At 43.6% G+C, this 17,399-nt stretch overlaps 1 protein-coding gene and 1 long non-coding RNA gene across 9 annotated transcripts in view; both read right to left on the reverse strand.

Annotated features, from left to right (window-relative positions):
- Positions 1-1,965: 1,965 nt before the first annotated feature.
- On the reverse strand, positions 1,966-12,142 carry KCTD6 (potassium channel tetramerization domain containing 6). Of its 8 annotated transcripts, none has more exons than XM_069560531.1 (4): positions 11,816-12,110; positions 6,737-6,899; positions 4,748-4,817; positions 1,966-3,390 (listed from the first exon to the last, which is right to left on the reverse strand). In XM_069560531.1, exons 3-4 carry the CDS (start codon positions 4,772-4,774, stop codon positions 2,704-2,706), a joined length of 714 nt encoding a protein of 237 aa, XP_069416632.1. In that variant the 5' UTR covers positions 4,775-4,817; positions 6,737-6,899; positions 11,816-12,110; the 3' UTR covers positions 1,966-2,703. The 8 variants fall into 8 exon arrangements, with proteins under 8 accessions (XP_069416632.1, XP_069416630.1, XP_069416628.1 ...); XM_069560529.1 differs by having other exon boundaries at positions 6,737-6,946; positions 11,816-12,082; XM_069560527.1 differs by having other exon boundaries at positions 9,571-11,823.
- A 2,412-nt stretch (positions 12,143-14,554) lies between these two features.
- The window catches only part of LOC138424161 (uncharacterized), a 35,666-nt gene continuing 32,821 nt past the window's right edge, over positions 14,555-17,399 (reverse strand). Inside the window, exon 6 of the long non-coding RNA XR_011250665.1 lies at positions 14,555-16,573. This is a non-coding gene — a long non-coding RNA (uncharacterized lncRNA). The remainder of the gene's footprint in view (positions 16,574-17,399) is intronic.

Below are 17,399 nucleotides of genomic sequence, written 5' to 3' on the forward strand. Positions count from 1 at the left end.
CTCACTGCAGCATTATTTACGGCAGCAAAGATGCGGGAACAATCCAAGTGTCCAGCACATGAACGGATAGAGAGATTGCGGTGTGCATAAACAGCGATATTACTCAGCCATAAAAAAGAATGAGACTGTACCATCTACAAGAGCATGAATGGACCTAGAGAGTACTAGGCCAAGTAAAATAAATCAGACAAAAAAGACAAAGGCCGTATAGTTTCAATTCTATGAAATTCTATCTTAAAAAAAAAAAAGACAAATGAGCAAACAAAACAGAAAGACTCAAAAGATACAGCAGTGGTTGTTGGGGAGATAGGAAGTAGGTGAAAGATTAAAAGGTATGAACTTTCGGTTATAAAATAAGTCACAGGATGTAACGTATACCATAGGGAGTATAGGCAGTAACACTGTGGAAACTCTGTATGGTGACCCACAGTCACCAGATTTATCATGGTGATCAACTGATAATGAATATAAATGTCCAATCCCTATGTAGTATATCTGAAATCAATACAATATTGTATGTCAACTATACTTCAATTTAAAAACTGAAAAGAAAAAAAATAGAGCCCTACGAATACAACAACAAATGTTTAGAAATCAACTCTTCTACAGTAAAAATCATTTAAAATTTCATAAATGACATAACTGTCTCAAATTATCCAAATATAATCACGCTACATTTTTCACATCATTTTCAACTGCCCAAGCTAAAAAAAACAAAAAAACAAAAAACACACACACACTCAAAATTAAATATTATCAAACAAATTGCAAAAAACCTCAGCAGGCTACTTTTCCTAATATACTCATATAAGTAATCATTTAATCGTTAATAACATAAATCTTAGAAAATTTACCAAAAGCAAACTTATCTCCAGTAATCTGGACAAGGAAGAGGCCTCATAAACGTTTAAATCTTAAAACCTTGGAACAACTAATAGTCACACTTCCATACCAGTTTTCAGTCCAAATTAATTTTATCTTTCATTCACCTCCGTTAACTGGCTAGGCTGTTCCTTTCCTTGTTGTTTCTGTTTTAGGCAACCACTAATCAATTTGAAGTAGGAGACAATTTTTTAAAATGATAAACCTCATACTTAGTACATTTACTGAAACCATAGCCACCTACCAATAGTTAATGCTAAGGGATTTTAGTTTGAAAACAGTGAAAACGGGGGTAATTACAGGTTTCTAGATATCGGTCATTTGTCAGATCTTAAATTTTCAGAGCCATGTGGGCAAAGACGGATGTAAGACAGTGTTCTCACCCTCCTTTGAAAGAAGAGAATTTCAGAATCTTCTCAGAGAAGAAAAGGAAGTCTGGGGTGCGCAGCCTCAGAACCCTACTCCTCCCTTAGACAACAGGGAAATTTCTGAATTTTCTTTTAAAAGGTGTTCTAGTAAACTAGAAGTTTCACTGTAGTTAACATAATCCTTCCTGTGAGCAACTTCCAAGAAACAGAATCAAATGAACTACACAAAATAAGCCTACAGTGAAATAAATAAAAGGACACCGTATCTTCACCTGTTCTAGACCCTTCGTTCACTCCAGTTTCCTTCTCCTCAGAAATTTAATCTTAATAATAAACTGCACTCATGGATCACCATTAATATGTGAGAATAAAATGGCTTGAGTCGGTCTGTCCCTGTGCTCAATACAAAGCTGGAATAATGACAACTGGAGAAAAATCTATAATCTCCAAAATAAGTCCTACTGGAAAAAAAAATTGTCAAGCTGTACGTCAGCTGTCCAACTACGCTCTATTTTAAACAAAACTAGTAATTTCATCAACTCCCTGACTCGACAGCACAGCAGAATTCCATAAACTGCACCCTGAAGCTCCCACTGGGTCCTTCTGAATCAAATACAAATGTGCTATAGGCAGTATTTATTAGGACATAAAACAATGCATATTTTAGACAAGGATTAAGATTTCCCCCCTTAACAATAATCAACCAATACACACCTAATTCTCATATTTCAATTTTTATTTTTTTTTATTTTTTTTCTGGTAGACAGTACCACTTGACAATTATGCTGCACCAGGCATAAGAAGTTAAGATTTCCACCACAGGGACGTTTTGTATTCAGAATCCAATATAAATATTTCTAGTCAGACATCTCCATGGCTACAGATATTTGGTTGCTTGATTTATATGCATAGAAAGAAACAGTTGTCATAACTGTAAAAAGCAGTACTTAACAAGTACTTTCACATGATTGGAATAGTTTTCCTTTAATATTACAATACTGCTTATTGGTCTGAAAACTAGGTCACCCTACATGATGTTCTGATTTTTCCCCAAGGCATCATGAGTATATCTGTTTATTCTTTCACTCCTGCATTTTTAGCCTTCTAGTTGATTTAGGGACTATTTAATCAGAAATCATTTTAGCACTGCAAAAAAAAAAAAAAAAAGCTTTGTTAAGGGTACATTATAGACCATAATGATTTTCAGACTTCTTTGTATTAAAAAAAAAAAAAAAGGTATTTGGAGGCTCGGAAGAGGCACATGCACACTTGGGGTGAAGGGAACAAAAGATAGAGGAGTCTGCTAAGCACAAATCTTCCTTCTGGTCCCCAATGCCTTCAAATAAATACAAATATTTAAAAAAAAATCTCACACTGTGATTTTAAAAAAAAAAAGGTCAGCCTCTTGGACGTCCTGGAAGTCCGCTTCCAGGAGCCTCCCCCGGGCAGGAGGTCAGTCGTCTGTCTTCCGGGCCAGCCTGCAGAAAGTCCAGTTGTGCTCCACCGTGTTCTCGTTGGCCCGCTCACTCATGTGGTGCACTCGGGTGTTGCGGATCGTGAAACCCTGCTTTGTGATGTACTCCATCAGGTGCACTCGGAGAGAGACTTCCTGGTGATAATCACAGGGTCCAAACGTGAAGGACACCTGGCAATCTCTGGTGTCCATCATGTGCTTATTCCACTTCGTAAAATAGTTTGATATGCCTTCTAGTAAGGAATGGACCTTGGTGGTAATGGTTAACTGGGTTATGATGACAGCTACCGGATTGGAGTACTTAGAAAGCTTCCGGGTACTAGATAACTCCACGACTTCTTCAAAAGTATCCACGGGATACAAAGGCTTGGGGTCATTGAGACACTGAATCAAGGGCTCAATCTGATAGAAGTCTGCCTCTTTCCGAAGCAGATCAAATTCCTTAAAATCCAGGGGTAAGGTCAGCTCTGAAGTTCTTAAGAAGTTGAGGACGTATCGGAAAAGAGGTCCATCTCGATCAATGAAGTAATTGCCTTGAGGGTCTCGAGCTGTGGGGAAGTCCCCCCCAAACATGGCTCCAAGCATGGAATCCGGGTAGCGCGTCAGTGTGGTGAGAGACGTCGTGTACAAGTGTCCACCTACATTTAACGTGACTGGGTCAGTCATCTGAAATTGTTTAAAACATCATCAGTCATCTGAAAAAAGACTTTTTTTCTTAAAGCCTAACTTTGACAAATTAAGAAAATTAGTGGCAACAAGCAAAGCGAAAGATTCAGGCTACAGCACATCCAGCATGCCACTGATGCAAAACAGCTTTAGTTTCAGTGAGAAACCCACCCAGATGAAGGGATCTAACATTCGCTTTCAACAGAAAAAAGAGATATGTCCACCGCTTCAGAGCCTTACACTGAGAAAGGAGGGCATGACTTCCGAAGCCATTTAATTTCAGGCCCAGGGTCTAGAGGTTTTCAGGTTAGAGTACATTATGGGAAGAGGAAGAGAAACTTAAAATACACTCAATTTTTTCCCCCAATTAAAAAAAAAAGACTTCTATGTTTCTTAACTCAATTTAACATAAAACAGAATATAAATGATTGAATAACATAAAGATACCTACTTTCAATATTTTCATCTTTTCCCCCTCAACATAAGGAGGGAAATGATGAAATTTTAAAAATAAAAGTTTATGTGGACTTAATCTCAACTTTTCATGGAAGAAATAGTGCCAAATACTAACTTAAAATACACAGTTTGGTCAAAACAATCTCGTATTTTTTGTTGTTGTTCAGCCTCTAAGTCATGTCCAACCTTTGCACCTCCACTGACTGCAGCCCGCCAGGCTCCGGTCCATTGGATTTTCAAGGCAAGAAGACTGGAGTGGGTTCTCACATACCCAAAGGCTAATAGCAGCTTTCAAATTTCATAATCTGATAGCATAATCACTTTTGTAACATTAATGTCACAATCTGACCTTGAATTTTGAAAAGCAAGCTTCTCTAAATAAGACATATCTTTGGCTTTTAAAACCATACTTAAGAAATAAGCAAGACAGGTAAAGATAGGTAATATGCAAATAAAATACTTCTCACCAAAGGAAAAAAATAAATAGGAAGACACAGGCACATGCAAAAAAAAAAAAGTGCCAGTGGGCAAGGCGGCATCTTCCCAACCACTAACCTCGCCAACCACAAGAAAGTGTCCTGTCTCACCTACTACACATTCATTAACAGTCATTACTCTAAGAAGGAAGCGTCTCAAGAGAAAGATACTTCAAGACCAAAAGAACAGTGATCATTAAAAGTTACATGGAGAGTCCACGCTGAGCTCGCTTACTTAAAAACACCAAACAAAGTTAAAACACCCCAAAATACACAGAAACTAATTGGGAGGGAGGGAAGGGTTGTACCATCGCTAAGTTCCATTCTCATTGAGATGCATTATACCTAAGACTACATATGAAGCGAGAAAAGACACACAGGAATAATTTGCCAGCCTTCAAAATGCATCCTCAAAAGCCTCTCACCATATAGCCCCAGTCTCCATTATCCATCTGCTCCAGTGCTGCGTCTCGGGGAGCCCAGGTTCCAGGGAAACTTAGGGAAGAGAAAAAGACATGTGACAGTGCATATCACCACGAAAACAGAAGTAACGTTTTCTCACCCAACAGCAGGCCGAACACCAGAGAAATACTCTTCTTTGTTCTAAGGCAAAGATCTAGGGGAGAAACGACTTCCCAAAGGTCTTCTAGGGGTCCCCCGACATCCTTACCACAATGGGTACCTAAGAGACTGGCAAATGTTTACAGAGGAAAGAGCTATCCTAAACTTTGAGAGGAAGGTAGAGAGTCTAGGGAGTAAACCAGTTATTCAAATTCTACCTATCTTCTCTGAAAATTCAATTTTTAGAACTCCTGCAGGAGAACATTATGATTAATGCTACAACATTATCTGGTACAAAACTATGACGATCCTTATCGAAAAGGTTAACAGAGGGAAATAGTAAACTCTTCATAAGCATTTCAGCTACATAAAACTAAACATCTTAGTAACAGCATTAGAAACCATAGACCTCCAAGACACTGGCGTCTCCTTGCAAGAGAAATACACCAGCAACGTAGCTCTGCTGGAACACAGAAGACCTAATTATACTTTTAATAATGATACATTTTCTACAGTAATCAAAACAAATACAAAACAAGTTAAATGCCGAACCATTAGAGCACAATTTGGGGCAGAAAAGAACCTTACCAATCTATCATGAGAGCCACTAGGCTGGCACTTAGGAAGGGACAGCCTGAAGACATTGACAAACACCCAGATATTCATGATGCCACTTTGATTTTATTTTTATCTACAATTCAAAAGCAGTTAAACAAACAGTTTCTCAGCTCCTGAACTGCTTCAGTCAGTTCTCCTTCACACACATTAATCCCCAAACCACCCCGCAATGCAAACTCCAGGGCAAATTTCAAAAGCTTTGGCAAGAGACAATAAGAAACATGGGCTTAAGGGTATTTAACCAGGAAAAGCACTGTTTGTTTGTTTGGTCTTGTTTTTTTTTGTAACGGATTCATTTTTCCCACTTTTAGAGGAATCTGGCACACTAATTCCCAGAACAGGCCCTGGCTACAGAAGATCACAAAGGCTCTTTCTCAAAAGGTCACTCAGGCATGTAGAGAACATTTGCATAGCACAGCAGGGGCTGAAATCAGAGCCTCAAGCATCCATTTCTCTACCTTGCAAATTCTTCAAAGCAAACAAGCTAAAATGTAAACCAGACAACTGTGGGGTCAGTTTTTAATTCTCCACAGTTAGCAGTTGGGTATAGGTAGGGCTCCACATGCTATAGGCTGAGAAATGGAACAAATGTCAAATTCAGGGCTGTGATGACAACCTTTCATTCCTCTGACTGACTTCAACAACAGAAGTTGAAGCAACAGAACCAAGAAACAGGTTTTTACCAATTTGTATTACGTGCACCTGATTCAGTTACTGATGCGACAGACAGATCAGCAGATGGAACAACTGAGCGATTTAAAAGGTCAGTCACCCAAAAGTTCTGCTAGGATGCCCACCTCTGGCCTTTCCCCATCACCCAAAGGGTTCATTACTGGCAGCCTCAAAAATAATTCAGTCGACCAACATTCACTGGAGGGTAGAAGGGGCGGTGGGGGGCCTATGTGCAATCCAGATACACAGGAACAGGAAAGTATGGTCCTTGCCCTGGTGGGGCTTTCAATCTATGAAGAAGGGCCAGATGCAACAACTAAAGTACAGAATTCAAAGGTCCTATATAAGAGATGGACTGGCAGAGAGCTGAGGGAGAAAGCGAGAACAACGCCAAACATGAAAACGGAGGGCTTTGGGGAAGGGCTCGTGTCAATGGAACTCAGCAGGAATGTTTGGACAACCTGAAAAGGGATTCTAGAATAAAGAAACAATTTAAGTAAAGGGCTGAGGGCTCCCCCACAACATCCCTGATACAGTAAGCAGAATGTGAATAATTATCTTACTTTTGAAGATGCTTCCCTGGTGGCTTGGCTGATAAAGAATCCGCCTGCGATGCAAGGGACTCCGGTTCGATTCCTGGGCTGGAAAGATCCCCTGGAGAAGGGATAGCCTACCCACTCCAGTATTCTTGGGGTTCCCTTGTGGTTCAGCTGGTAAAGAATCCGCCTGCAATCCGGGAAACCTGGCTTCAATCCCTGGGTTGGGAAGATCCCCTGGAGAAGGGAAAGGCTACCTATTCCAGTGTTCTGGTCTGGAGAACTCCACAGACTTTATAGTCCATGGGGTCATAAAGAGTCAGACACGACTAAGTGAATTTCACTTTCCACTTCCGGAGATGTAACAGAGAAAAGGCACTTTAAGAGACTTGCTCAAGGGCCCATGGCTAGAAAGTAACTAAACAGGAGTTTGGGTTTTCTGATTCTTAGTCCAAATCTTTCCACAAACCTCTTCCTCCAACAGAAACTATAAGAATAATATCCAAGAAACGAGAAATCCAAAGGATTAACTTAAAAACCCCTAACAGCCATCTATTAACGCTATCCACCTAAGGGTTTATTTACAAATAACAGTAACTCAGCCAAAGTGAGCAGTTATCATGGATTTGGAAAATTCCCTTGAAGCAAAATGCCAAGGACCTACTGTCCAGTGTGGGCTTCCCTGACGGCTCCCACGGTAAAGCGTCTGCCCGCAATGCGGGAGACCCGGGTTCGTTTCCTAGGTTGGGAAAGTCCCCTGGAGAAGGAAATGGCAACCCACTCCACAGCACTGTTGCCTGGAAAATCCCATGGACGGAGGAGCCTGATAGGCTACAGTCCATGGGGTCACAAAGAGTCGGACACGACTGAGCGACTTCACTTCACTGTCCAGTGTGATTTGAGACTGCTATCTTCGGTCTCAAACAACTCCACTCTGTAAATATCCAAATAGTTGAATGAGACATCGGAGATGCAAAAAAAAAAAGAAAAAGAAAAAAGGAGACCAAAGACAAGTAAAAACCAAACAAAGAAACAAGTATCATCAAAGTCACGGCTGTTATGCAAGGACTGTCCATTATTAATCCTTCCTTTTTTACTGCTAAATCAAAACAAGATAGCTTTCTGGGCAATCACACACACACGCAGATGATGCTCCTGAATCTGCTCTACAGCAAAAGGCAAGGTTCTATTCCTGTACAAAGATGTAATAAAACCTCAAAGCTTAATAATTCAGGAAAGCAATTATGGAGATCTATCTAAGTCCATGATTCTTTAAAAAGTACCCAAAAGCTTCCCTTCATTTCTGTATAAGATACATCAAAATAAGATGAAGTTACTATCAATTTCAACTACTAAACTGTACCCTCAAAATGAAAATGTCCACTTAAGAGCTCTAGAGCAGGAAAAATAGCAATGATTAATTTACATTTTAGCTCTATGCCTTACTTCTAAACATCCTCTATAGAGACACTCAGATACAGCACAAACTAAAAAAAGCAAGGGCATTCCTGGTCAACCAGTAGCTGGATAATCAACCTCTGAACTGATGACTGTTAGGACCATCTTAGAGACAATGCAGATAAATGAAATAAAACACAGTGCAAAAGAATTTCCAGAATAGCTTCAGTCTCTTCTACTAAGTCATTTTCCAGAGCTGCTAACAATTAGAAATGATTCATTTGCTTTTCATCTTCTCTCCCTTCTGGCACTCAGCAGTGGAGGACTTAATGAGAAATTGAAGGACCACAAGACAGACAGCAGAAGGAAGCTCTTGAAATGGGCATCAAATGTGCCTGTCTTATTTGAGAAACACACACCTAATATTTCAGAAAAATGGACAGGAATGGACATCATAAAGGTACCAATGAAAAACATCTTTCCTTTATAGTGACTTGCCTTACTAAAAATTGTTTTAAACAACAATACTGCTGCTGCTAAGTCACTTTAGTCGTGTCCAACTCTGTGTGACCCCACAGACGTCAGCCCACCAGGCTCCCCCGTCCCTGGGATGCTCCAGGCAAAAACACTGGACTGGGTTGCCATTTCCTTCTCCAATGCATGAAAGTGAAAAGTGAAAGGGAAGTCGCTCAGTTGTGTCTGACTCTTCATGACCCCATGGGCTGCAGCCCACCAGGCTCCTCCATCCATGGGATTTTCCAGGCGAGAGTACTGGAGTGGGGTGCCATCGCCTTCTCTGAATGCCACCAAACCCAAAAATTCAAACAGACTTCTGACCCTGTAAAATCAAGTTCACCTGAAAAGATCTGACCTTTGGTGCAAATAAAATACATGTGGTAACAACCAGCAGACTGTTCCCAAAGGAAGTAAAGCAGTTCTGAAAATTCACCCAGATGCAGCTTCAAAGGTTAATTATGACTAATATATAAATTCTGACAGTGTAATGTTAGCAGATAATTATGTTAAGGAAAACACAAACTCAAGAATTTAGGAAAGCCTTAAAAAAAAACTGGTAACAATTTTCTACATTAGCAAATGTGAAAAACACATAATTCAACAAGTGAATGACTTAAATAATAACGTAAGAACCCCTGAAACTCATTTTCCTCACCACAGCAGAACTCAATTACAGGCTTCGTGGTTATGACGAACTAATGAAACACACATATTCTGGGCTTATCATTTCTGCTACAGACTAAGAATTCTCTGGAATAAAACTCCTGCTCCTATCCTATATAATAACTTATATACTGCAATACACACCTCCAAACTTGAATAAATAATAAACACATAACTATTTCCTTCCCTAAGTTTCCAGGTAGCCCTTTTAAAACGCCTTTCTACTGAAATCTTTGTAGCTGGCATTCAGAAGAGACAACTCAACAAATTCCATCTATACATACCTTCAAAATCACCTTTGTGCTGAATTTCTCTGTTCTTGAAATGTGGGAGTTTTTCAAAGTGAAATACTTTTTATAGTAACTAGTTCATCAACTAAAGGAGTCTTTGGGGTTAACATTCACATACAGGCTGGTTTAAGTAGCCAGGCACAGAAGGAGAATGTGATTATGGTGTTAGGTTACGCTTGACCATAACCAATACACAAACAGACCGTTTCATCCAAAACCTAATCCTTTTTTCTCTCTGCCCTCTCCATGTGGTCTACAAAAAAGGCGCTCTAGGTTGAAAAGTGACTTTTCCTACTGAAGAGCTACCACAAATAGTCACAAAACCATACCATTCCTTTTACCTTAATTTCTGTAAGATAAAACAGAATAATACCACATTCCCAAAAGGAACAGTACCACTTAAGCACAACACAGAGGCAACACCTGGCCTACAGGGTGACAGATGGGGGCCTGGGGTTTGAGGTCATAGACAGGTCAGAGCAGGAGAGAGAGAAAAGGCCACAGGTGAGGATCCTTAAGCCAGCTTGGCTTCATGACTAATTATAAGACCCAGAGTAAATCACTCTGTATTGCCCACCTGCTTCTTGGAGAAAAAATAAGTGAGATCATGAATCGAAAATTTATGGGTAAACTGGCAAATGTGAAATACTACTGGCAGTAGCATCCTTACAATTTCTGTGGCGAACTGAGAAACCTGAGTGTGGACACAAGTAATTCAGAGCGTGGGCACGGAGACCGAGCAAGTATGGAAGAGGAGGGCACTTAATGTGCTTCCAGTCTCCCTCATCCCGTCCTCCTTTTCCTGGAGCCCCACAAGGGAGAACCACAGGTAAGGTGGAGCATCTGGCTTTCACAGAGACCACCAGACGTCTGACCTCTTCATCACAGAAGGAAGGAACTCTAAAGCATGACTCGGGATTATGTCCAAGGTAAAGCCAAATCCAAATGAGTAGTTGGATTCCATTTTCAATAGACTCCAAATATCACAATCCAAGACACGTTCAGTGATTCACAGATTCACTCTAAAATTTCTTCATGTAGTAATGCTTTAAACTGTGACAAATTAAAATTTAAATGACATGAACCTTAGAAACAGCACCTATGGTGGTCCTCACCACTCAATTCTTAATATTTATGAGGTTATGCAAAATGAAGTACTAGTATGGTCTGATCAAAGAGCAAGTTGTCTCAACCTACCAACCATGCAGGTTAAAAAAGAGATTTTCCTTTTCCTAGCTTCACATCTGTTTGTTCGAAAACATCTCAATCCTGGGCTCAGTCCTGTGCTAAACGCTGTCCCCTCGCTTCTTTCCTCTCTTGGAATCGTTCATATACTCAGGCGTTTGTGAGAGCAAAGAAAATGCACATACCAAGGGGAAACGGTAAGACACGCCTAGGCTACCCCAAACGCTCTTGGCCAAACCAAGTTACCTCAGGTCTCGGGGCACTCAAACCTCTTCTATCACAAAGCCCTAAAATTGGAAGTAGCCAACTTGTTCTAGAACTGGTATAGTTGCAGAAACATGATAACTTCAGCACAATATCCAAAAAGGATCTCTGCTTCGTTTCTGGAGTCCCACCCCTCAGACAGCCTCCACCACTGACAGCCCAGCCCGGCAGGTGCTTCAGGGGCTCCTCACCACCACGGCCATTTATCACCTCTGACGTCCAGCATTAAGAATGCCCTGGGCACACACAAATCTGGGCATTAAGAACTCAGCTGCGGTCAATCCCTCTTTGGGGCAGAAAAATCCCCTAAGGCAGGGTTCAGAAGTCCTGCCGGGGGCTTTAAAATAAGGAAAACTGTAGCCAATAAGCACCACCCACAATCAATCATCTTCCAGCAAACCTTGAGGTGCTCCCGTCCCGGCTTCACTGCTGCCCACGGGCAGAGTCCCCCACCCCGACCCGGGCCCCGGGCGTGGGACGGGAGACACTTGGGGCCCGGGCATGGGGCGCGCACCCGAGCCCTAAACCCGGGTCCGCCGAACCCGCAAGTCCCAGCGGGGCAGGCCCCGGATCCTCCGCCCAAGGCCGGCCTCTGGTCGCGGGCAGCCCGCGGCGGATTCGTGCCAGCCCCGGAGCGCGCCGCCTGGACTCCCCGAGGTCCCCTGAGCGCGGCCCCGCCACCGCCCGGGTTCCCCTCAACCCCGCTGCCGGGCCGCTCCGCGCGGTCTTCTGCTAGAGCCCAGCCCTCCCGAGCCCCGGGCCTCCGCGTCGTGGGCCCGCCCCTACTCACTGCGCTGCGGCGGCGGTGGCTGCCGGGCCGGGAGACGCCGGCGGCCGGAGAGCGCGAGCGCGAGGACGAGCGAGCCCGCGCCCGGTGGCGGCGGCGGCGGCGGCAGAAGGGACGACTGAGCCCGCGCCCGGAGTTGCGGCTCCTGCCGCCCGGCGCGGGCGGCGCCTTTCCAGCGGAGACACGGCGCCACAGGCGCGGGCGCCCCCTAACGGCGTCGCGGGCTAGTGACCGAAGGGCCGAGCGGCCGGAGAAACTCAAACCAGGCGTAGCCTGGGCGGCTCCTTCAGGCTAGCTCGGCGGCAGCCCTGAAGCCCCGCCCCGACGCCCGATCCCGCCCCCGAGGCCCGGGCCCCAGACCCACGCGCTCCGCCCAGAATTCGCCCGACGTCCCGCCTCCGCCCGCACTGGGGGATCTGCCCAGCCCCCGGCACTTTTCGCTAGGGCTCAAACCTAGTTTCTCCGGTCATTTTACGAATACTTAAGGGATCCCAACCAAGTGCCAGGCCTGGCGAGTAAAGCGGTCACCAAGAAGGAGGGGCTTCCTAATGAAAGGAGAAACATTAAAGACCCAAGTAAACAGCCGACAAAAAAATGACTACAAAAAAAAGTTATGATTATAAAATGTTGGGAGGTACATGAATTCGATGGAGAATAAGCGGAGGGGGCCTCTGCTGCAGATACGGTGACTATACAAGATCTGGACTCTGGAACTGTGGTCCCAGGACTCCTGGCCTTACCCTCTGTGGGATTGATACGGTCACCTCTCCAGTCTGTGGGCGGAGTAGGGAAAGACAGCCAGATGGAGAGAAGGGCAGCAGAGAAAACGACCAGTGCAAAGGCTCTGAGGACTGAAGGAGCCAGCCCTAGAGGAAGCTGGCACCAATCCTGTCCTCATTTCACCACGAAGGAAGCCAAGGCTGCAAGAGTGGGGAATTACCTAAAGTCTGAGCTAATTGGTTTCCAAACATAGATTCCTTCCAAACAGAACTCACTTCTGGCTAACCAAATCCCCATCCCTTTCCAGGTGGGATCAGGTACAGGGATTTTGCCATTTCTCCTTCACAATAAGCAAAAGAGTTCAGAGAAACGTCTATTTCTGCTTTATTGACTATGCCAAAGTCTTTGTTTGACTGTGTGGATCACAATAAACTGTGGAAAATTCTGAAAGAGATGGGAATACCAGACCACCTGACCTGCCTCTTGAGAAATCTGTATGCAGGTCAGGAAGCAACAGTTAGAACTGGACATGGAACAAACTGGTTCCAAATAGGAAAAGGAGTACAGCAAGGCTGTATATTGTCAACCCTGCTTATTTAACTTATATGCAGAGTACATCATCCCAGAGAAGGAAATGACAACCCACTCCAGTATTCTTGTCTGGAGAATCCCAGGGACAGAAGAGCCTGGTGGGCTGCCATCTGTGGGGTCGCACAGAGTCGGACACAACTGGAGCGACCTAGCAGCAGCTCCAGAGTACATGAGAAATGCTGGGCTGGATGAAGCACAAGCTGGACTCAAGATTGCTGGGAGAAATATCAATAACCTCATATATGCAGATGACACCACCCTTTGGCAGAAAGTGAGGAACTAAAGAGCCTCTTGATGAAAGTGAAAGAGGGGAGTGAAAAAGTTGGCTTAAAGCTCAACATTCAGAAAACTAAGATCCTGGCATCCCGTCCCATCACTTCATGGCAAATAGACAGGGAAACAGTGGAAACCGTGACAGACTTTATTTTGCGGGGGGGCTCCAAAATCACTGCAGATGCTGACTGCAGCCATGAAATTAAAAGACGCCTACTCCTTGGAAGAAAAGTTATTACCAACCTAGACAGCGTATTAAAAAGCAGAGACATTACTTTGCCAACAAAGGTCCGTCTAGTCAAGGCTATGGTTTTTCCAGTAGTCATGTATGGATGTGAGAGTTGGACTATGAAGAAAGCTGAGCGCCAAAGAATTGATACTTTTGAACTGTAGTGTTGGAGAAAACTCTTGAGAGTCCCTTGGACTAAAAGGAGATCCAAAAAGTCCATCCTAAAGGAGGTCAGTCCTGAGCATCCATTGGAAGGACTGATGTTGAAGCTGAAACTCCAATACTTTGGCCACCTGATGTGAAAAACTCATTGGTAAAGACTCTGATGCTGGGAAAGATTGAAGGCAGAAGGATAAGGGGATGATGGGATGAAATGGTTGGATGGCATCACTGACTCAATGGACATGAGTTTGGGTAGACTCCGGGGAGTTGGTGATGGACAGGGAGGCCTGGTGTGCTGCAGTCCATGGGGTCATAAAGAGCTGGACATGACTGAGCACCTGAACTGAACTGTACTACACTTTGCCAGTATAACCACTTGCCTTGGAAACTCACCTGCGCGTCACCATTTCGAGTATGTGACTGCCTCTGGTGTTTATCTGCATGATCATCACAGTTATATCTGATATTTGGTTTTCTCTGAAAAACTCAGTGGGCTTCCCAGGTGGCTCAGTGGTAAAGAATCTGACTGCCAAGCAGGAGACGCGGGTTCCATCCCTGGGTCAGGAAGACCCCCTGGAGAAAGAAATGGCAACCCACTCCAGTATTCTTGCCTGGAGAATCCCATGGACAGAGGAGCCTGGCTGGCTAAATAGGTTCCATAAATGGCATACACTTCATTAATATACCTGAGTGCACCATTATATTCAAAAAGACTAGGTGAGGATACAGGGAAATGTGTGTAAAAATAAGCAGTGCACACAATGGTATACATGGTATAATCCTGATTTTATTTTCAGAAATGTAAATATCCATAGACAAACATTTTGAAGGAAATACATCAAATCATTGATCATAGTTCTAGGCAGTAGGATGGGAATATTAGTGACATTACTTTCAAATGTTCTTCTGAATTTTCTATCTTTCCTAGAGTGCATGGATGCTGAATTTATAATTAGAAAAAAAGTTTTTATTTTTTAAGAAAGATAATTCTGATATTACCCAACACTCAGACCTCCAGGATTTGGTGCCAATGAAAATCCAAAACTGCCCTTTGCTTACTGGTATCCCTGAAGGAGTCATTTCCCCTCTCAGGACTTCTATTTCCTCATCTAAAAACTGAGAGGAATTTTTCAGTGGTTGTGTCAATACAATTCCTACATATCTAAAAGTTTTTATTGCTATTGTAACATATTATCAAGTTTACATTTTATAACACTGATAGTTACTGAAATGTGGTTTTCTATAATTTTATATTCAGCAACTCTTTTAGTTCTAATTGAGTTCTAATAAGTTTATATGTGCTCTTGAATTTTCTATGTAAGCAGTTATATAGTCTGCAAGTAATAACATTTGGAATCTTCTTGTCCAGTCTTTATTTCCTTTCCTTATTTTACTGCACTAAAACCTCCAGCACAAATTTGAATAATGATGAAAGTGGCAATTTCTATCTTGCTCTTGACTGTTTCTAACATGGCACCATTAACTGTGGTGTTTGTTGCAGATTTTTGGTGGAGTCCCTTTATCAGAGTACGGGAGTACTATTCTGCTTTATTATGAACAGGTGTTGTATCTTTCTGACCTAGGGATTGAACTTGGGTCTCCCGTATTGCAGGCAGATTCTTTTCCGTCTAAGCCACCAGGGAAGCCCTGTTGAATTTATCAAATGTGAGATTTCCCGCCCAATGTAGTTAATTACAATCATGGCTTTTACTGTGTTAAACCATCCTGCATTCCTGGAATAAACACACCTTGATAATGTGCTTTTTTTTTCTTCTTCATATAGTACTGGATTTCATTTGCTAATATTTTATTTGGAGTTTCTGTATCCAGAACGAGATATGCCTACGATTTTTCCTATCATATTTTCTCTTTATCTGGTTTCATTATCAAAGTGACATGAGCCTCATAAAAAAAATTAAGGAGTGGGTGTCTACTCATTAGAGCAGGCTCTGTAAGACAGACATTTTTCTGTTGTTTGGGTTTCCCAGAGGATTCTCCTATAGGTCTTCTTGATTTGGGGCCTGGGGGTAGAGAGTTTACCCTTGTATCCTGACTCACAGCATTCAACCTGACCTCAGGGCTCACATCTCCACCTGCGGAGCTCTTGTGGGGCCACCAGGAATCTCCTTGTTGCCGATCTGAAAGATACCCCTCAGATCTCCCTGAAGTGACATCACTGACCACACTCTCCTAGGGACAACCTCTTCCCCAGCCCTGTTCTAGTTTCTTCCTTCGTCTCAGACTCATGAAGATGCTCCTCCTCTTGGTTTACCCACTCCTATGCCCTGGTTTCTGGCCGAGGCTGTACCCTCTTCTCCATCTACCCTCCCTGTGGACTAACTCAGTCACCTCCATGGATGCCATTATTATCTCTAAGCCAAAGCATTCCCAAATCCATATCTCCAGCCCAGGCCTCTCTCCTGAACTCCAGACCTACAAATGCTGCATATGCAAAAGCCCCTGCTATGTGCCAAGCACTATGCTAAGTGCTTTTATCCTCCGTATCAGTTATCTACTTCTTGTTGTTCAGTTCCTCAGTGGTGTCTGACTCCTTGCGACCCCATGAACTCATGCTAGGCTTCCCTGTCCTTCACTATGTCCCGGAGTCTGCTCAAACTCATTGATTCAGCAATGCCATCCAACTATCTCGTTCTGTCGTCCCCTTCTCTTGCCTTCAATCGTTCCCAGCAAAGGTCCTTTCCAATGAGCCGGCTCTTCGCATCAGGTGGCCAAAGTATTGGAGCTTCAGCTTCAGCATTAGTCCTTCCCGTGAATTTTCAGGGTGGCTGCGTCATACATTTTCCCAAAATTTAATTTAGGGGCTTAAAACAACAAACTTTCCTTTTTTTTTTTTTGGTTACACCACTCAGCCCGTGGAATCTTAGTTTCCAGACTAGAGTCTGAACCCAGGCCAGGGCAGTAAAAGTGCCATGTCCTAACCACTGGACTGCCAGGGAATTCCCAACAAATGCGTTTTTATCTCACAGTTTCTGAAGGTCAAGAATTTGAAAGCGGATTAGGTAGGTAGAAGATCTTGCAGTCTGGATGTCAGGAGGACTGCTGTTGGCTGGGACGCAGACATGTGCTTCTAGCTAACTCATGTAATTTTCGTGTGGGATCTAGTTTCCCGACCAGGGTTGGAACCCCAGCTCCCTGCATTGGGAGCGCAGAGTCTTAGCCACCAGAGCACCAGCAAAGTCCTGCGTCTTTTATAGCCTAGTCTTGAAAGTGACACACCCACCGTCTCTTGGTCTCACAGACCAAGCCTACTGCGGCGTGGGAGGGCACCACACAAGGACCCGAATACCAGGAGACAGCATCATGAGGGGCAATCCTGGAGGCCGCTGCACCCTCATAACCAGAAGGACGACCCACCTCATCCCATGAATGCAGATAAGAAAACGAAGGCCAGAGAGGTGAAGTCGGAGATCAAGGCCACACGGCCAAGTCCGAGAAAAGAGGTTTGAGCACCGCTTTGCCTGGCTCCCCTTCCGCAGTCCACCACCGGCTCTCTCACCTTCGACATGCACAAACCTGAATGCTCTCGCCTCACCACCCCCAAGCCTCCCGAGTCCCCAGCTCAGCTGGGCAAGTGGCGCCACCGTCCTCCCA

This window comes from Ovis canadensis, chromosome 19, assembly GCF_042477335.2.
Source record: "Ovis canadensis isolate MfBH-ARS-UI-01 breed Bighorn chromosome 19, ARS-UI_OviCan_v2, whole genome shotgun sequence".
Taxonomy (NCBI): domain Eukaryota; kingdom Metazoa; phylum Chordata; class Mammalia; order Artiodactyla; family Bovidae; genus Ovis; species Ovis canadensis.

Excerpts from the sequence above, each read along its gene's own strand:
- KCTD6 (XM_069560533.1), bottom strand. The coding sequence starts at position 4,774 with ATGGATAATGGAGACTGGGGCTATATG. Across the intron at positions 3,391-4,747 it reads ATGGAGACTGGGGCTATATG|ATGACTGACCCAGTCACGTT; the intron begins GTGAGAGGCTTT and ends AAACAATTTCAG.